The following is a 19,604-nucleotide window of genomic DNA, read 5'->3' as shown; positions in this document are numbered from 1 at the left end:
TGCCTTGTTAGCTTCAATGTCAGCACGAGCCACAGACAATTTCAATTGGATGCGGCCTGCTCGTACCCCGGCAACCTCCACACTCGCAGTACGTGCCATCAACTATAAGCTAGCAGCTATAACATGGCTACCGCAGAAATATCATAAATGCTGGCAGTCGAGACACGATAGGAACGGACGTCAATGATACTGGTATACCAAGAGTGATTCGGTGCCTATGTACTGATCAATGCTGTGCGACTTCGTCTCCTTTTAAGTAACCACTTTAATGGTTAATTATCATCCCCGGAGCACCCCCTGTCACTGATCACGGTCGCAGTGCTCAGCTAAAGATGGCTATACGAGAGAGAATGCGGTTACGTTCGCATGGTAGAAGTTGCATTGTTTCCTACCCGACTGGTGGCTCCCCACGATCATTCTCTGCCGACAGCTCTTGAACACCTCTTGCCGAAGCATCTTCTGCTAGCCTCATACGAATGAGCTTATTCATCTCGCGCGCTTTGCCGACAGCCACCTGGAAAGACTTCATCACCAGAGCCGGATCAATCGACCTCCCACCATGCTTCGCCACCTGACACACCTCAAAATCATTGGCGGTAATGATCAACTCTGCCTCTCGAACCTGTTCTTCCTTCGCCGTCGCATCGAGCAAAGTGACCGATCCATCCCCAAAGAAGCTGAAAGTAACGCAAATTGGCGAATGAAGAATGCTTAGCGGCACAGGTACGCGTTCTGCCATGGTATGTATCGTGACTCTCTCCCCATCAACAGACACATCAGGTCGTCGAAAATGATACAGTGCAGCCATAGTGGCCATGCAGCATGCATCGATAAGTCCGCCATCGAAATCCAAGACATGAACATCAGCACGAACTGACCAGCATTTCTGACCAGCCACTATGCAGAGGGATTCGGTATCGATTGCTCGTGATCGCCGTATAGCCTTCTCAAGAATGCGTGATAGGATGACCTCCTGCTCGTTTGGCCGGCCAATCTCGAATGCTGGAGATGCGATTGGACTGAGTTCGGTAGTGACGGTGAATATGCCATCGAACTTGCGCTCCTCAGATGGCTTGGTGACCTCCGCTGATATTTGAACGTTTACCCTGCGCCATCATCAGATCGTGTCGCATAGGTTGTCAGAAGCCTCGTACCTCGTCTTGCCAATGCTGATTGTGACTGTGCCAAGCTGTGCTCCGAAGGACAGAGTAACGTCCCTAAATTGATCCGATGGGCGGCCATCTAGACGTAGGTGTGAGGTTGCTAAGGCTTCGAGTATGAACGTCTTCTCGACGTTCGAGATGTCGATTGCTCGTGGCATGTTTTCTGATCTCCGGCACTTTTTATTTGTCCAGAGTCAAGATGGTTTTGGTTCGGAGCAGCAGGTGCGGCACAAAACTCATGGTTGCTCTTGCTCAGATTGAAGCATTCGAATATTGATTGGTGCCCTCCACAAGTCACTTCTAACCACAGCCGATATTCTTTGCTGCCTCTCAACATCAAGACTCTTCTTCATTGCAGCAAACCATCTTTTCAGGTGGAGCCTCCGGTGTGCCCCCGGCCGTCTTTTTGTTTCAGCCTCACCACGCGAACTCGCTAATTTCCAGCCTTACCAGCTTCTTATTATTTTCTGCAGCAAACGGCAGTGTCAATTCTTTTACTTTATTGCCCTGCAGCGAGACGTGCGCCAGATATCTGCTTAGAAAACACGAATAGCGAAGACGATTGGCGTGATAAAACTTTGCTCCCAGCGCAATGACTACAGCCCACAGACCAACATTCGATCCCGCTCGCGGCAAAGAAGCTCAGCGGGGTCCGGCATACCACCAAAGACTCCAAGCAGCACATACGCAACTGAAAGTCCGACAACCAGGCCAGGGTGGTGCAGCCGGCTTTGGCGAGCGTGATCTTCGAGCAGAACTTCTAGCCGCAGAAGCAGCACACTTTGCGAAGAAGGACGGCAAACAACCACAGACTGCGCCAGCAGTAACAGGCTCTAAACGCGCAGTCGAGCAGAGCAGAGATTCAGAAGAACCAAGTCAGGGGGAAGACGAGGAAGCAAAGCGCAGACGCATTCTCGAGGAGACGCGCGACATAGATAAGGATGACAGCGACGAGGACTCGGACTCCAGCTCTGAAGACGATGACGATGAAGACGAGACAGCGGAGCTGATGCGCGAGCTTGAAAAGATCAAAAGGGAACGTGCAGAAGCTAAAGCGAAGGAGGAGGCAGAGAAGGCAGCGAAAGAGCAGGATGCACGGGAAGAAGAGATCGCCTATGGCAACCCGCTGTTACACCCCAAAGGATTCAACATGAACAGACGCTGGGATGACGACGTCGTGTTCAAGAACCAAGCAAGAGGCACTGAGCAGAAGACCAAGAAGGAATTCGTCAATGATCTGCTGCGGTCGGATTTCCACAAGAAGTTTATGAGCAAATACGTGAGGTGAACGGCCTGTATATAACATCATCGTCTCATCTGCGGGTGTGTTCACACAAATGACACATCATGAAGGATCAAGGGCCTGGCATGGGACGACACGAAGGATATCGACAACAATATCAGCGCCTGAAGACTGAGGAGTTAAACCTGCCGACAGCTACCAACATAGCCAGAGAATGTCTACAACAATGACAGCCTGTGGTCTGAAAATTGCACAGCGATAGCACGACTTCTTCAAATGTCCAAAGCAAGTCGACGGTAACAGCAGGCCACACATCTGATGCTGCGGCACCTTTCCAGTGTCCAGTTTATGGCAGCACAGTCTCCAAATACTCTGAAGCTGACATGTCGTTCAGTACGTCAATGCTGGAACTGCGATATCTTGATGTACGGGATGGAAGCAAGGCACAACTCCGTGCACCAGCGAACAAACCAGGTTGATCAGGAACGATCGTCTCCAAAAACGTCATGTTGCGGGGGAAGGGGTTGCGCATGTGGATGTTGAGATACGCGGACAACCGCCTCACCAAACTCGATATGGACATGCTCAGTGCTTGATTTGAGACGCTTCAAACCTGTTCGGTGCGACCTGGGTCTCGAACGAATTTACAATGACATGCCTTGCTTCGGCATGAGGGGTGGTAAGGAAGACTATTGGGTAGAGCATTGTACAGAGGAGGCGCTTGGGCTTGCAGCGTACGTAGATCTGCTCGATTGCTGCTTCCACGAGAAGCATAAATACTATGATGTCCCCCACCGGTTGCGCTGGGACGACGGTTTAGAGTCTCTACGTACCTGCACATCTTTCAATCGAAGACACCACTCCGAACTAATCAATAGACAACATAGATTCCAACGACAGAGGCACATACCGTCAAAACGACGGTCTAGCCACAAACTCGGACGATACCTACGGCTCCGGCATGTCAGGCGGTACACGAGGAAACGATGGTCTAGCCACCTCCAACACCAGCGATAACTACAGCTCAGGCGGCATGGGTGGCATGCGAAGCAATGACGGCCTCGACCCTTCAAGCACAACAGACGCCTACGGTGGAATGGGTAGCACGCGACGAGACGACGAAGGGCTCTCTCGACGCACAGACGAAGGACTGTCTACCGCAGGGAGATATGACCGCAGCGCTGGCGGAAACTACGACGACCCGTCGTACGGCGGTACGTGACCTCTTTGATCTCCCAATTGCCTGACTGACACATCACAGAGCGAACCTCAGGTGGCCTAGGCTACGACGACACGATCGGCACGAACGAACGCACTGGCGGCGTCAGCCGAGGCGGAGACGAGGAGACTAGCCGGTATACCTCTGGCGGTCTGGGCGAGAACGACGCCTACGGCGACGAGGGACACGCTGGCGGCAACCAAGTTGGCGCGGCACAAAACTACGGCATGGGGAGTGGCCGTACTGTAGACCAGGAAAGAGGGTAGGTCTCATGATCACTCCTACTAGCGGTCCTTGCTAACAGAATCAACAGAGGTGTTCTCCCAGTTGAGCCAGGACGTGATGACGCGCGATCGTCAGGACGAGGGGACGAGTACGGCGTGGGCAGTGGTCGAGACGATGACGAGTCCAGCGGCGGCAAGAAGAAGGATAGCACAATGGGTAAACTCATGGAGAAAGCAGGTGGGATGCTGAAGAACGAGAAGATCGAGAGACAGGGTGAAGAGAAGAGACGAGAAGCTGGTGGCTATTGAGCGGTACAAGCAGAGATGCTAGAACCGTGGAAGAGCAACAATACCCGCTGCTTGAATGCCAGCTAGTCATTCATCCGGATGAACCGAATTTACAAATCGAGAAATCTCTTTGATCATTCCATTTATTCATTCATCGAGTTTGTACAGGTCGCTTCGCTATCTAGGGTATCGTGTCTCATGTCCAACGCAATCAATTCTAGGTCATTTCCAATTGAGCTCACTTCGAGCTCAGTCGCTCCTTCCTGCCCTTCCTCCCACTAACAACAACAAACAAACAAACAACAACCCCCTTCCCCCCTCACTCACACCTCATCCCACCACCGAATCACCCTCCCCCTGCCCCTAATAGGCTCCACCTTCCTCCTAAAATCGACCTGATAGTCAAGCCAATTTTCGACCTTAAGAAAGGTCTCCCGGGCAGCCCACGCGGCCTCCCAGCGCGCGAACTGAGACTCAGTTGAGTCTGATGTGAAGCTCAGTGCAGCCTCACTTCGCGTATCAAAGAGGCTCAATTGAACCTCACTTTCATTGGTTGATTTTGCCTCAGATTTGAGGCTCACTGCATCTTCACTTTGTGGACACGACGCATCGGTCCACTCATCACTTATATAGGCTACGCAATCTGCGCAAAAACACGAATTCTTATTTCTACTACCGGTGCCCCCCTCGTGTGCCAAAACCAGTACCGATTTCTAATCGTCTAGACCGCCTGCGCCGCGTCTGTATCCTCCTCCTCCTCGCAGTCCTGGGATGGGGTGGTGGTATGCTTTTGTTTGGGATTGTTGGAGTTCGCTGAGGGGTTGGGTGTAGCTTGTGTTTGTGGTTGATGTTGTTTGGGATGCGGCGTAGCCTTCTGGGACGCTGTTTCGTGTGGTGTTATTGTTGTTTGTGGTGGCATGGTGGTATCGTGGAGCAGCTTGTGCTTGTGCTGGGACACGCATTGGAGGGGGAGAAGCGCTGCGCTCGGTGGGTGCGACCGAGAATTGCTGGGCTTCTTGACCGCCGATCGTGTAGCTGAAGTCTCGTCTGGCTGCGTTGTTGATGTCTCTGGATGCTCGTGGAGAGGGTTTGGGTTGAGCGTGTGATTGTGATGCTCGCTGGGTGTGGCGTGGTGGTGCCGGTGCGTATTGTGATTGTGCACGGCTTTGACCAACGCTGCTTTCTGTTTCTGTGTAGTCTGTGCCGTAGTGTAGTGTGTCTGTTGGTGCGTTGATGCCGCCGACTCGAGCTGGCTTCTCGTGCATGTATGCTCTGACATCTGCATCGTGGCCGCCCTCGAAGGTTGCTTGTTTCATTTCTCTTTGCTTTCGCTCCTTTCGAGTCTCTTCCTGTCTTCTGGACTTTTTGTTTCGTGATCTCTTGTCTCCTGTGTATGTTCCTTGCTTCTCTTTGATGATGGGGGCAGTACTACTGCTCAACTCCGTCATCGTGCCTGTGTAGACTGTGCTTGTGTCGTCGCCATAGCTGCTCGCGAAGTCGCGGTCTGAGTAGCCTTGTCCTACTACTGAGCCGCCGCCGAGTCTTGTGCTCTTTGTGGCATTGGATAGTGTTGTTCCGTTTGGACCTTTTCGTCTCAAGACGGTAGATTTGTATTCGTCCCAGTCACCCTTTTGGAACTTGAAGCCGCCGTTTTTGGCCCAGAAGAAGAACCAGATTGCGCCGCAGACCATGGCTGCTCCGATGATAGCGAAGATAGCTTGGATTGCTTTCATGTTTACTTCGTTGGGATCGACTGCGCCGCCATGATTAGGTGTCCCTGTTACTATGCCTTGGACTGTGTCTCGTGGTGTGAGGTTGATTGTGGTTGGTGGGTATGCAGTGCTCATAACACTGGGCTCTGGTGAGTTTGTGTCTGTTTCTTCATCTCTTCTTGTGATTTGTCTTCTCGTGATCTGTGCTTGTGGGTGTGTGAGTTGTTCTCTTTCGGAGAGTGAGAGGGCTTCGAGGTAAGCAGAAAGGTTGAGGGTTCGAGATTCGAGGGGTGCCATGATGGCGACTTGGTCAGAGCTTGAAGCTCGAGTGTGTGGTAATGGTGGATGAAAGAATTTCTCCTGAAGTCAAGAGTTGTCTAAGTTCTCTGCATGTATGTACGGGAGTACAGCTTGATGAAATTCAGAGTAGAAACTTTGGACTTCAGACTGCGCAGAATCAGGATAGAAGGTGGCTGGCAAAAAGTGATGCAAGAAAAAAGAGAGGCTGGAAAACATACTACTGTTTATGGATTAGCTTATCGATAACCTTAATCGCTGCACCGCAACGCCAAGGACATATCAATATCGAGGTTCAACTGATACGGAGTATGCCCGGCACTGTATGGAGTACTCCTCGGTATCGCTGAGCTATACTTCTAGGACGTATTCAGAAGTCCAGATCCACTTCGTCATGAAGTCCCATCTTTCTCAACGCGACGATGGCGGTCACCTGAAGGGACGAAGCTGGGACCAATCCACCGTTCTAGACAGACCTGTACAAACTGGATGAACGAATGGAATGACTGAATCAAAAATATGCATTCCCGCTCGCTGTGGAGGACGCCTGATATGATCTGGTCTGTACCGTACCAGCTATGCTAATCTGCCTACATCATGATGCCAACCAACCCAACCAGCCTGTACAATATCTACGCCTGTTTTTCGGATCCAGTGACTCCATCATAGAACGCCGGCTTCTTGCCCTTCACCTCACTTCTGAGATTTGCAAGACTTGCTACAGGCTTCAAACCTGGAAGTAAACCGTCCGCAATGAAAGTCGACTCCTCCTCTTCCTTGTCTTCTTCCTCATCATCCGTGCTTGGTCGTGGACTACTCTCTGCAGAGTGGAATGTGTCATTCACACCTGCTGGCGTTGTGACAGCCGAGTAGAGCGACATGCGATTTGAGTCCGCCATGCTCTTCCTGTTGCTGCCATCAACATCGTCTTCATTTTCCCCGGCAGGTTTGGCAGTAGGACTTAGGTCCTCGGTCCCAGTGCTCCTAGTGTCCACTGACCTCCTCTTCGCATCGATTATGCCTGTGTCGATATGCAAGCTTGCCCGCTTCGAGGTTGTAGGCTCTGAATCTTCGTTGAGCACTTGCTCTTTCAACATCTGCTCCCGCAGCTTTACTCGATCTTCAGAGGATAATTGCCATTCAGGACCCATGGTGATGACACTTGCTTTTTTACCATGCAGCACAAAACGACCAGTAGGATCACGTTTCAGCTCTTCACTTTCACCGCTCATGATTGACCTTCCGTCCTCAGTGACAGCCAGACTGGAACCGGACTCTTTGCCCTTTTTGGATCGACTGTGATGCGGCATGTGCATGTGGCTATGGCCTGAGCTATCTCTTAAGGTCTTCTGCAGACTGCGCCGTACTGACCCGGCTCGCTCTTTAAATGAACCATCATGCTGTAGATGAGAGAGATTATGCTTCAATGCGCTCTCTTTACCAGATTCACTGCCTCGCCTGTCATCCTTGTCTGTGACAGTGGTGGAGTCAACGCCCAACATACCCGCTTCGCGAAGGAGATTTTCTTCATTGTCGAAATCTGTCGCAGCTTGAGATTCACCTGCCATGGACAAGTTCTGCGAAGCTTGTGTGTGCAGCGATGGTGTTCTTGCTCTGCTTACGCTCGCTTGATCATTGCCAACTCTTGGACTGTAAGTTGGAGATTTCGGTACGTGGCTGCTTGCCGATTGACGCCGGGTCTGGGACAGCTCTGGTGGTTCTGTAGTGTCTGTTCTGATATGCTCGAGGATCGTCTGGGAGGCTCTCCTTGCGCCACCAGCGCTAGCGGGTGTTGCAGCTAGAGGTGACTTTGTAAGGTTCGAGCGAACGGTTTGATCCGTGTCAGTACGCATCAGACCACTTTGGCCTGCCTTTGTTGGAGTTGCCTTCAACGGTGTGGCCGTAGTGGAATTCCTCGTAGCCACAGGTGGCGTCGAGGCAGGGAATGACGATGTAGCTTCTGCTTCAAGATCTTTGATCAGAACATCACGGTGGGTTTTGGCACGCCAGATCTCTTTTCTCGTCCACTTGAGTTTAGCACTCATCCTTCCAGCGGCAAAGACAATAGCTTCGCGTGTCTTTTGCTGAATTGGTAGCAGAATTAGCAAGTGTCGGGCATTTCGAAGGAGATATTCAAGCTCTTTCTGAGCAGCTGCAACGTGATCATCGAAGTTACTGATTTGCTCGCTAACAAGCTGTCGTCGATAGAACATAATTTCCCAGGTAAGCTGAGGATTCGTCTTTCCGGTGTTGGGCAATGGCTGATCGTTCTCTCGTGATCCGGTTGTGGTCGTAGAAATTTCAGACTCTTTCCTGTACATGTTTCGGGCGTCATAGTTTGTACCAAACAGGCCTCTCATCCTGACCCTTGCTGTTGTAAAGGTAGCAGCATAATTCAACTTGCTGATCCAGTCGGCAACATCGTTCTCAGAATTGGCTAGAAAGACTTCTTCGAAACCGCCGTGTTTGATGAACGTGAAGGCATTCTTGTGGCGCCTGTAGGTCGAGTCAGTAAGAGCAACCGCGTCGTCCACCGACATCCAAGCGTCAGGCTCGAAAGAAGTCAAGGGTGGCTTGAAGACAAGAGGAGCACTCCTGACAGCAACCTTAGCTTGACCTTCGTACTGGTTGATAAGTTTCTTGACCCAGCCGACATCCTTGAAGAAGTACAGCTTCGAATCAGTGAGGATGACACCCCACTCTTGCCATGGACTCTTTGCTTTCTTCTTCTTCGTGGACTTGCGCCAGAGTAGCCCAACCTTTGCTACCTTGATACTCACTAAGCCTACTTGAGCTTCAGCAGGATTGGATATGGTGGCTTGAGTCGTGAATGCGTCCGGTCTGGATCGAGCGGAGACGATTTGCAGTACAGCTGCATGCACGAAAGCCTTGTGGTTCTCTTCGGAATTGATGGGAGCAGTCCCGTAACTATCTTCAGTCTCAATGACGTCCTTGAGCGATGGTCGTAATGTCTCCAGCTTGTGATCGAGGATCAGCGCATATGGATCAATTGGACCTCGTAACATTTCCGAACTTTTCGAACGTATCAATCCTTTCCGCTTCGGAGCACCCAATCGGTGGTTGTTGACAGCGATCTCGTCATCAAAATGTATGAACGGTGTGTAGCAGATATTGTCGTAGAAACAGTCCAATATATCTTCGGCAACCGAGATCTTACCATTCTGCGTATTCTTCACATAGTCTTGCTTCGTCATCTTACGCTTGTTGTTCTTGTTGTGATTGTCAGACTGCAGGAGTAAGATTGAGAAGGCAACAAAATTGGCTTCATCAGCATTCATGAATATGCCAGGGTTGCATTCGTGGTAGCGGTCCGCGAAGCTCATCAGTAAACGATCGATCTGCTGAGTTTCTTTCGGCAGAACGACTTCCATGAGCATTTTGCGTATGGATATGTCTATTGACTCTCCAAAATACGAGAAGCCTCTCATGTACTTTCTTAGACATGTTTTCGAGAAGTCGTCTGCACTTTTGCACAAAATAGTGGCCATGGCACCTCGTGGCACAGCGGCTTCAAGCTTCTCGAGGTAGCTAGCTGGAGTATCCTCTTCCTCACGTCTTGGATAGACAAGCTCAGGCTCCGCCTCCCTAGCGATCTGAAAGGAGTTGGCCTTGGAGCCGGGTGTGCTGCCAGATCGGTCCGACGAATGTTTTGGTGGGCCAGAGTCTTTGCGCAACCTTTGAGTCAAGATGTCACCGAAACTGCGTCTACCCGTTGTTGAGGTCGAATTTCTTCCAGATGGCGGAGGATCTGCTAAACGTTCGTTGGATCTGCCCAACGAGCCCATAGTCGACGAGCGGCCTCTAGCCCCCAGTCTTGGTGGAACCAAAGTTCCTGTCGGAGTTGTAGCTCCCGAGTTCGCGGACAAAGTCGAATGTTTCCTAGCAATCGCAGGTCCTGGTGAGCCTAGGGGAGCGTTTGTCAAGGCAGTCACTGAAGCACTTGGCGATTCAACTGGGGTATCTCGTCTGCTTAGATCGTTCTTCCATCTCACACCTTGGGTTGACTTCCTGCTAGGCGAGATTGAACTACGACCGTACGCACTCCCTGCATCAGTCTGAGATATACTTGTCCGTGAACTAGGCGGAGGCAGCTTCTCAGGGAGCGGAAATAGCGGGCCCTTGTCCTTGGTTTTCTTTTTCCTGTTCCGCTTCAGCTTGAATATAGTGGTGGTAGTTTCGATGAAGTGAGTGGTCGTGGTGTGAGCGTATAGCTTGTGAGAACCCGAGCTACCTTCAGAACCGCCGGACTCGGACAGCCTGTTGAGCGGCAGGGCCAAAGCCGAGTTCGACTCATCACCGTACGCTGGAGGCGACTGAATACCGTGTATATCGTGTCTTTCCTTCCAAGGGCTGTTCTCTGACATTGCGCGTATCAGATTGGGAGCAGATGCTGCGCAGCCGTCTTGTTGTCCGGGAGCTAACGAGCTTTCTTTCGCCGGCGACTCTTCTCGAATTATCATGCTCTTTCTGATGCTGCTGAATGTCCTAGGGAGGAATCTGTCCTTGCTTTTCCGCGGGGAAGGCTCGTCGTGACGCTGAGTAGGGGCAGTGGTTATGATCTTGGGTGGAGGTGGAGGGTCTTCATGTACCGATTCTTTCTCTTTGTATCTTGTGGAAAGCTGCGGTTCCGACGCATGTCTGAATTTCAGCAAGCTCAGCCGTTGTGCCTTTGGGGTGCTGTCCTCATCCTGATGCTCTTCTTCTTGACTTGTAGTCTTCAGCATAGGTACTGAATTCGACTGAAGTTCCCCCAGGCCAGTGTTCGCAGCAGTGCCGGTGTTAGATCGTGAGGCAGACTGCTCATTCGTGGCTGCCATAGAATTCTGGCGCGACATTTCGTCAGGTTCCTGTGTCAGGAAATTGTGGAAGGAGCTATCTCGGCCATGTTGAGCCTGAGAAGGCGCGAACGAGAGACTCAATCTCTTGAGCGATGCCACCTTACTATGTCCTCTCGACCCTCTCTCTGGACTCTTGGTTGACCTCGGCGAATCTGACGGGTCGAATGTGCTGAACCGGTTGCTACTGCTTGCGCTTGTCGACGGACGACTGAGGATTCCTTTGAGTGTCATCTTCGCGTCAACTCCCAGCCCTGCCCGCAACGTCGGTCCGGCCTCTTCCTTCCGACCAGGATGCGACAGGGCACTGCTCTTGCGTAGTGGGACTCGTCAGGCCGGCTGACGAAGACCAGTGATATTACATGTGAAAATCGTGCACGTAGGTATACTGCATTGGTGATGCTGAAGGTAACGAGCGACGACGACAATAATGTCTGCGATGGGATCAAGAGCTAAACATGCCAATGCGAAGCGATGGTACTCTGCCTACGAATATCCTGCAGATATCAAGTTTGTGTCAAGCAAGCAGGGCAACTCGCGAGGATGGTGGATGTGCATGTCCCACGCTTGTGAAGTCCCGAAAAAGAGTGCAAGGCGGGGCCTTTGGAGCCCGAGCTGGAGCCAAAAACGTCTCAATTCAAGGAAGCTTCAACCTGATTGATGCCCTTGCTGGCTCAAATGGATAAAGCGTCGTCAGCCCCCTGTGGACCTCCGCTTGGCCTAACTTAGCAGGAGTCTTCGAGAACTTCCACATGGCATCCTTGGACAGACTCCAATCGCTGCTGCCCCTACTCAGCTGTACTTTAACGAACAGCAATGATACACGAACGAATATTGATCTCGTGATCTTTTCTTGTCTTGCCTTTAATCCGCTCACAACCTTCTCCTTGCTCTAGCTCACTCTTTTCTCGCGATCCCGCCGATGCTGAAGAGACGTCGCTCTGACCTTTTCGACCTCCATCCCCAGTCGCAGATCTGACACAATGTCTGCGACGTAAGTGATCACGTATGGATCAGTCTCGACCTCGACCTGGCATGAGATTTCCCATTGAATCTTGCTCTGGTTGAGAATCTGTGCCGCTTTCTGCGCGCTCGGGAATGTTGGGCATTGTTTCAGCCAAAGCATAACGTCGAACGCCAGTGCTGGGTCTCGCAACAATCGCTGCACCCGGCTCTGGGTCGTATGACAGAGTGCTACCTGCACTATTCTGCTCCTGCAGTGCCTCTCACTGGCCGGCACGACACGATGGTGCGAGCGCTCGTATTCCCATACCCAGATAGCAAGCAAATCGATGTTGAAGCTGACTTTGCGCACTGATACAAGAGGCGATCCTAGATGGCTGGTATTCTCGAGGACCAGTCTATCATGACTCGTGACCGTTAACTCTTGTGCGCGCAACAAGACTTGCTTGACTACGGAAGCATATAATCCAGATCTGGTCCCCCGAAGCCATTCAACCCAGTCGCTAATGGTGCATTCGCGGACTTCGAGCCTGAGTTCCGCCATGAAAATCGGCAATGCTTCCTTCAGAAACTGTTTGCTGACAAATAGCTGCACAGCTCGCGATGGCAGCTCGAGCATCAATGTCCCCGAATGTGTTACATTCGAAGGCCAACATGTGGCGAGCATAACCTTGCAGTGTCTGGTGCCAAGATCAGCAAACACGTTCTTGAGGATCACGTCTCTAATCTCCTGTGGTAAGTCGCAGTATCCCACACCTGAAAGATTGCGGGACTCACCATGCCTTATTCGTGCTGAGCTCATCGAGTATCGGGGAGGTGCTATATTGCACGCGCCGTATTCGTGAGAGGAGAGTCTCCACATATCCCTTGCGAATCGAGGCTACAGGAACTCTCCAGGGGTTTTGACGGCGTAGCAGAGAGTTCGGTCCGACATTGTTCGGGTGTTGGTGCTTGTTGAACGTAAACGAAGTGTACACAGCGGTCGTAATTTGATGTTTTGGGGTTCTGTTGTGTTGGGAGGATCAGCATGAGCCGATCGAAAATAAAATCCGAAGGAGATGGGAGTTAGTCTGGAATATATCAGGCTTCCAGCAGCTTGAACTGATGGTACTGGTTTGTCTAATCTGCCTTTCGAACAGGCACACGCGAACCAGGATCAAGGCAGGTTGAAACCACGTAAACCATCAACACATGGCTACGAAAGGAATTAAGGCCGCGACGACGATCCATATGGACAATGTGGGCGGATTATAATGCTACTTGCGCAATCACATAGCAAAGTATACCTAGGTACAAGTTATCTAATGTAATCTTCACAATAGCGTCGACTAACCGTATGTTAAAGAGTCGGAGTGAGGATAGTCTGCGTCGTTAAGGCAGACCGGAGGGATGAGAGTGGTCTACGCTCATCTCCGGGGTATACTGTATCTACAACTTGGACTGGTATATGCTTCAGCGTCAGGAACCCCTAACTGAACAGAACGGTGTTCCCTAAAGAGCCTATCTGAGGTGCACCTACGGTGCGAAATTTATGCCGAGCCACTGGAGACGCTGTGATGAAAATTACATTGGATACCTTATAGATTCAATTCGGGGTTTAAACTGCGGTAGCGGTAGGTCTGGCCAGTTGTAGCCAAGATGAACACGGTCTCCTTTAAATGTCTCTCGGAAATGCTGAGATATGCGATAAAATCTATCTATACTAACAGCACGACTGCATGGGCCTCGAGTGCAGCTCAGTTCCACTGGACTCGACATCACAGCTACACCTTTAGTTTGACCGTCTTATGAAACCAAGCAGTGGGTTAAGGTCATGGAGACAATCATCGGGAGGTCCAAGTCTTCAGCACGTCTCCTTCGATGCTGAGAATTTGGCCCAGCGCTTACGCAGGCACATTGACCGTTCCGTCCTTCAAGTCCTTCATTCTGACGAGTCTAAGCGGTCCACTGCCTTACCGCACTCATTTGATGGATAAGGACCGGATATGTACCACAAGTGAAGTCTCATGTAACGACTATCGAACATCATCTTTGCTGTATACACCACGGATCCAGCATCTGCGCTGTAGTGATTGAGCTCCAGGTTGATGCCGCATTGACCAGTCCATTGAATGCTCTGCCGATCAAGTGCTCGAATCAGTCTCACTAGATGCTTTGCTAAATCAGTCGACAACAGCCATAGGCGCAGTTCATGATTGATTGGGAAAGGTATCTCACCAGAGTTCTTCATTCTCATAATCTCCTGGATAGTGAAATTCACCCGAGGCTGATTACTGAGGGGCTCACGTTGAGACGATATTTCCGTTCCGACGGGGGTCTGAACACAGATTGCTTCAAGCTGGAAGTCAAGCTCTACCTCTTTCAGATGCTGAAACTTATACAGGTTTATATTTCTCACAATGAAGCCACTGCGGCCTCGCGCACTTACCTTTACCAGGGTTGTGGAAGAAATCAGAGTCCTCAGGAACCGTTGGAGTAAGGGCGGAGCGGCTGCCTCAAGTCTCCTCAAAACATCGTCAGTATCGCACTCCTGGAAATGAAGAATAGTATGTCTGGAGACGACAGAAAGCGCTTCTCTGAAGAACAGCTTCGAGGCAAAAAGCTGTGACATTTCGACCGGCAGTTCGACGACCAACGTGCGGTCAGATGTGGTATCGGCCTTTTCAGAGTCCGGCTGACTCGATCCGCGTATCACGACATTCCAGAGTCTCGGCTCTGAGCTGTTGAATGCGTACTGCATGATCATCTCCCTGATTTCTTGTGGTAAGTCGCCATAGCCTGTAGATGAGGGCGAAGGAAACTTACGCAATTGCAAATGACGAGGTATGAGCCTATAAGGCGCCCACCCGCGTTTGAAGAGGTCGGTGCACGTTGTGCTTTTTGTTCGGGATATCTTCCAGAGGTCCTCGGCGGGCATTTCTTGACTCGCATGTCGATTGAATCTTAAGCAGTAGCTAAAAGTGGGATAAGGTGTTGTTTTCCCCATAGCGACGACCGATGTGGGTGGTTGTTCCAGAGAGTCTGGTCGAAATCCGTTGCAACTTGTTTCCTTCTCTTGAATGGATATTCTTTGCGTCAAGGACAATTTTGTGGGCGGATGAGGACTCTGTGTCGAAATAGCATTGATTTTTGGGCGACTAGAAGGCACATCATAATTCACACGAGGAAAGCGATGATTGTCCTGTACTTTATACACACCCCAAAGATGAGTCATTTTGATTTCGCTCACGAGAACGTCAAGGTAGGCTAGGCAGCTACGTGGAAAACATCGTACCAGAAAGTGCAATCAGCCGCTTCAAGAAACCTGCTCATCCTGCACCTTAGTAGAAACAACCTCAAAAGTCCTCAGATCCACCACAAGGTTCGTAGACATCTGCTTCAGGTGCTCCTCACCAAGGCCTGCCTCGTCTTCTGTGGCCAGCCGTGGAGCCTGAAAACGAACGTAATACTCGAACAGTATCCGCACATTGAAGAGCGTTGAAGCCGCAAGTCATCGTGTGTTGTGTTGCCAAGGAAGCAGACGTAGAAAGCTGGTCTGTGTCTCTACTGTGGAATTGTAAGCTTGTGTAGACCAAAGTCCTCCTAATTACAACACAACGAATGCCGCGGTTGATGCTGTGGTCGAGGTCTTGAGCTAATGTCGTTGAGTTATGTCGTGAAAGAGAACGCACTATGCGGTAACACGGTAGGATAGGATGACCAGTTAATCTTATAGATGACCTTCCATGTGCAAGGCGAACGCAAATGCACGGAAAGTGTTTCACCCCGCTTCATCAATGTGCTCTTGAGTGTGCAGTGGCGCTTTCCGTTCTCGAAAGTGACAATGACACGAGTGTCAAATGGTAAACCTGAAATGCACAAGTGTATCAAGAGTCGCTACTGAAGTTTGTCGAGTCCCAGAGAGTAAGATCGCCAAGTGACACAACACTCAACGCCATTGACGAAATGTGACCCTGAGCTCTCTGCCGTATGACAAAGAGCGGGAAGGGCTCTGGCGTCTCGCATTCCGAGTGCACAGGATCATGATTGAGTCGAGTTCAGGTCGCGAGTGGCAGTAGGGGAAGTACCACAGATCAAAGCGCGCGGGCGACAACCACAGCATCTAACTTATCGTAGACCGCGCGTCTCACTTTTGGCGTCGCAGGCACTGTTAGGCAGTGCCACATGGAGTCAGATATGGGAGTCTGAAAAGGCTGTTAAGGTGGTGTATTAGCTGCGGCTGTAGAGCAAGCTTGTACACAGAGCGGAGTCTGTCCGACCTGCAGCTCCTGTGCCCTCGAAGTCCGGACAAAGTGTTGAGACAGAGGCGGAGGCTCGTCATCAATTCTTCAGGAAGGAGTTGATCTGGTCAGCCAGGAAGAGTGCAATTACACTAATGCCATATTAGCAAATGCGAAAGCCCATGTTTGGCCAAAGACTTACGTATGAGGAGCAATTCTCATGAAATACGCTCCAAAACCTCGATAGAAGCGTAGCAGACCTTCATCCTTCGCAACTCGCACGAAACAATCAGACAGGCTCTTGTACTGCACGGCATCTGTCTTGGTCTGCCGTTGGAGTCTTGTCTTCACAAAGTCGAACGGCAAACTGAAAAATGCAGCGAAGAAGCCAGCAACGCATGAAGCCATGACACTCTTAGTCTGATCTGAGAGTTTCGTATGCTGGCTGAGCTGATTCTTGGTCTCTGAGAAGAAGGCCAACTGTCCGAAGTTCACGGCCATTGCTCGGACGATTGTGGGGTAGGACCCGGTCCACAGGCCGGCAATACCCTCACCTCTGGCAACAGTGCTCAATGCATGAAACACAGAACGGTAATTCATCCTTTCGGCTTTCGGCTTCAGCCCATCTGACTGCATGCGTATCAGAGCCACTTCGACCGGATTACCGACAAATGCCCCTAGTCCGCCAGCGGAGAGACTCGCAAGCGCTCTCTGACCGAAACCATACGTGTTACCATGAGTCTGAGCTCGTTTCTTGAGGGCGTCTTCGAATGTGAAGAATAAGCCAAGCCTGCTTGTGCCATACACAACCTGCCGAAGAATTCCAGCCGACAAGCCGTTATAAAGACTTCCGAAGCCGTCTTGTGCAACCATGGTCCGGGCCAGAGAAAGAGCGGACGGCTTAGGTCCACCTCTGGCACCTTCACCTACAAGCTGCAGACGCACTTTCACCATATCGATTGGCTGGATACAACATGTCGCAATCACACCCGAACCACCACCAACAACGAAGGGCCGGCATTTTTGAAACCATGGGTGCTGTAGTAAGCCGGAGCTTGTTTGTTGTTTGAGTTGATCGACGGGCTCGGAGGACATGTTGACCAGACAATTCGTAGATGATTCACAGCACACTCCCTCAGCACGAGGATAACAAGCTAACACTTTACCTGTTATCTACTACAGTACTCGGATGGAGCACCATTCCTGCCGAGGTAGAGGTCGGCGAGATCGGAGGCGCGCCGACTTCTCATAGCCTTGTTCAGCCTTGTGATGAGCATTGCTTGAGACATGGTCTTTCCGTTCAGCGTCTTCGTCGCGGCCCTCGCGGTAGAAAGAGCTTGATGAACTTCACTCTTTGGTGCACGGTCGGGATAGACCCGAACGAACCAGAGAGTTCTTGAAGGGCGGGTTCAACTCATGCTGCTTATGCTCTCAGGCCGTTCGTGAAAGGTCGCATGTCGTAAGCGTCAGGGGCAATCCCAACTAGCTTGAATCATCTTCGCTGAACGCGATTTATCAGCGGGCTGTCAGTATGTGAATGTTGACAAGCTAGACGACAGCGTTGCAGAGTGCTTGGAATTGATCAACATCAATGCGTGGACGGTGATAGTGCGACCCCTAATGATAACTTGTCCTGCACTATTGTTCTCAATACACAACCGTATGTATTCACGACGCGCCGCCTATGCGTGGCTGCTACCAATCGAGCACTCTTCGCCGCTTCCGTACCATGAAGTGCCGGAATTGAAGTAGCCCAGGTAGCCGTAGATTGGTGTTCTGGGCTGAGTAACTGATTGTTTTTCCTCCGCTGCACGAAAACAATGCTGGTTGTTGACAGCAACAGTGACACTTTTCCACTCGGATTTGCACGGTTTGCATGTCAACGCCTTCTCACCGACAGGACGCAGCAGTTCTGGTTCCTTCTGTCTCAGGTTCTTCTGTTACTTTGACTTCGATTATTGGTATCATTCGGAAGGTATGTAGCTAATCGGTCACCGGTCGCTCAGGTGGCGGCTACTATTGAGACCCTACGTGAACCCAATACGAGGTGTACCCTTAGAACGATCGAGACTAAGCTATGCTCCTGAAACAAGGGGATTCTTCGGAAATCGAGAACACATGAACTTGCTCGAGCATGAGCGCTACGTACGGCATGAGTGGATTCACTCCCTAACTAGCACAAGTCGACCTGTGACTTTGCCTTCCCGAAGCAGAGTCAGAGCTTTGTTGACTTCATCCCAAGGCATCTTTGTCACAGGCAGAGGCGGAAGCTTCTGCTCTCTACCTAGACGAGCGACCTCTCTCAAATGCTTCGGGTCGCCGGTGATGTTACCCATCATGGTGGTATTCTTAAAGACCATACCCGCGAGCGAGACCTCCACGGAGCCACCCATGATTCCCACCTGGACCCATTTGGCACCCTTGCCTAGGATATTCTGTATCATCGTCGCTGTCTTCGAGATATTCACAAAGTCGATAACGGCTAACACTGGTCCACCAGCGGCAGTCATGATCTCCTTGGCTGGATCTGCACCTGTGCTGTTTACCACGGCGGTGGCGCCCGCTTTCCTAGCTGCTTCCAGCTTGTCGTCTCCAATATCCACGCTGATGATCTTCTCATGACCATATGCTTTCAGAATACTGATAGCAGCCAGACCAAGTCCACCAGCACCCACTAGAACCACGTGCTCTTCTGGATCCAACGGCATGAGCTTGCTTATGGCATTAAGCGTTGTAATGCCAGAGCAGCCAAAGGTACAGGCAACAGCAGGATCGACATCTCCAGGATCCACCAGATATCGCGAATCAGGCACAAGCACATATTCCGCATATCCTCCATTCTGTACGATTCCTAGACTCTTCTGAGCGGTACACATGTTGTCCTCCTCCCGAGCACAACGTCGACAACTACCACATCCAAGCCACGGGTACACAGCGCGTCGAGCCCCAGCCGGTTGCTCACCTGCATCTGGACCAGCCTTGACGATATCTCCGAGGATCTCGTGACCCATTGCTACCGGCAGCTTCACGCCGCGGTCTTTGATATTGAGGCGTCTACCACCACCAAGATCATAGAAGCCTTCCCAGAAATGGATATCTGAATGGCAGACACCACAATGTGTAACCTTGATGAGGACCTCTTTTCCTTTCGGCTCGGGGATCGGTTGTTGGATCTTCTCGAGGGGTTTCTCATGTTCGACCAGAGCCCATACGTCCATGGTGTCAGGCATCTTGGACGACGATTGGTAAACTCTCACAGTATTTACCTTTCCAAGGATCACGACTAACACACGGAATTCCTTTAATCTTATTTTATCTGAATTCAGGTTGCCTCGTGTAAGACAACCTCACTTCTCCACGCAGATCCCCGCATCTTGCAAGCCGAGCGTTTGGCATCGACTCTCGTCCCGAGCAGGCCC

At 51.0% G+C, this 19,604-nt stretch overlaps 7 protein-coding genes across 7 annotated transcripts; 2 read left to right on the top strand and 5 right to left on the bottom strand.

The window, feature by feature from the left end:
- Positions 1-388: 388 nt before the first annotated feature.
- Positions 389-1,321, bottom strand: RRP45 (3'-5'-exoribonuclease; the record flags this gene model as incomplete). The annotated part of the gene is made up of 2 exons (XM_064869274.1): positions 389-1,106; positions 1,155-1,321. The coding sequence occupies 2 exons, from the start codon at positions 1,319-1,321 to the stop codon at positions 389-391; spliced, it is 885 nt and encodes a 294-aa protein (XP_064734771.1).
- Positions 1,322-1,755: 434 nt separating this feature from the next.
- On the top strand, positions 1,756-2,451 carry CWC15 (complexed with cef1p; the record flags this gene model as incomplete). The annotated part of the gene is made up of 1 exon (XM_064869273.1): positions 1,756-2,451. The coding sequence occupies one exon, from the start codon at positions 1,756-1,758 to the stop codon at positions 2,449-2,451; it is 696 nt and encodes a 231-aa protein (XP_064734770.1).
- Positions 2,452-3,060: 609 nt separating this feature from the next.
- PMZ80_000822 (uncharacterized protein) lies at positions 3,061-4,158 on the top strand (the record flags this gene model as incomplete). Its single annotated transcript, XM_064869272.1, has 4 exons — positions 3,061-3,235; positions 3,285-3,620; positions 3,668-3,887; positions 3,939-4,158. 4 exons carry the CDS (start codon positions 3,061-3,063, stop codon positions 4,156-4,158), a joined length of 951 nt encoding a protein of 316 aa, XP_064734769.1.
- Positions 4,159-4,850: 692 nt separating this feature from the next.
- PMZ80_000821 (uncharacterized protein) lies at positions 4,851-6,146 on the bottom strand (the record flags this gene model as incomplete). The annotated part of the gene is made up of 1 exon (XM_064869271.1): positions 4,851-6,146. One exon carries the CDS (start codon positions 6,144-6,146, stop codon positions 4,851-4,853), a length of 1,296 nt encoding a protein of 431 aa, XP_064734768.1.
- A 632-nt stretch (positions 6,147-6,778) lies between these two features.
- Positions 6,779-11,236, bottom strand: PMZ80_000820 (uncharacterized protein; the record flags this gene model as incomplete). Its single annotated transcript, XM_064869270.1, has 1 exon — positions 6,779-11,236. The coding sequence occupies one exon, from the start codon at positions 11,234-11,236 to the stop codon at positions 6,779-6,781; it is 4,458 nt and encodes a 1,485-aa protein (XP_064734767.1).
- A 5,049-nt stretch (positions 11,237-16,285) lies between these two features.
- PMZ80_000819 (uncharacterized protein) lies at positions 16,286-17,280 on the bottom strand (the record flags this gene model as incomplete). Its single annotated transcript, XM_064869269.1, has 2 exons — positions 16,286-16,337; positions 16,388-17,280. The coding sequence occupies 2 exons, from the start codon at positions 17,278-17,280 to the stop codon at positions 16,286-16,288; spliced, it is 945 nt and encodes a 314-aa protein (XP_064734766.1).
- Positions 17,281-18,347: 1,067 nt separating this feature from the next.
- On the bottom strand, positions 18,348-19,415 carry PMZ80_000818 (uncharacterized protein; the record flags this gene model as incomplete). The annotated part of the gene is made up of 1 exon (XM_064869268.1): positions 18,348-19,415. The coding sequence occupies one exon, from the start codon at positions 19,413-19,415 to the stop codon at positions 18,348-18,350; it is 1,068 nt and encodes a 355-aa protein (XP_064734765.1).
- Positions 19,416-19,604: the final 189 nt, after the last annotated feature.

Source organism: Knufia obscura (assembly GCF_036327395.1).
Source record: "Knufia obscura strain CCFEE 5817 isolate CBS 148926 chromosome Unknown scaffold_1, whole genome shotgun sequence".
Classification (NCBI taxonomy): domain Eukaryota; kingdom Fungi; phylum Ascomycota; class Eurotiomycetes; order Chaetothyriales; family Trichomeriaceae; genus Knufia; species Knufia obscura.
Note: the sequence above shows the minus strand (reverse complement) of the source record. Positions and strands in the feature narration are given on the sequence as shown.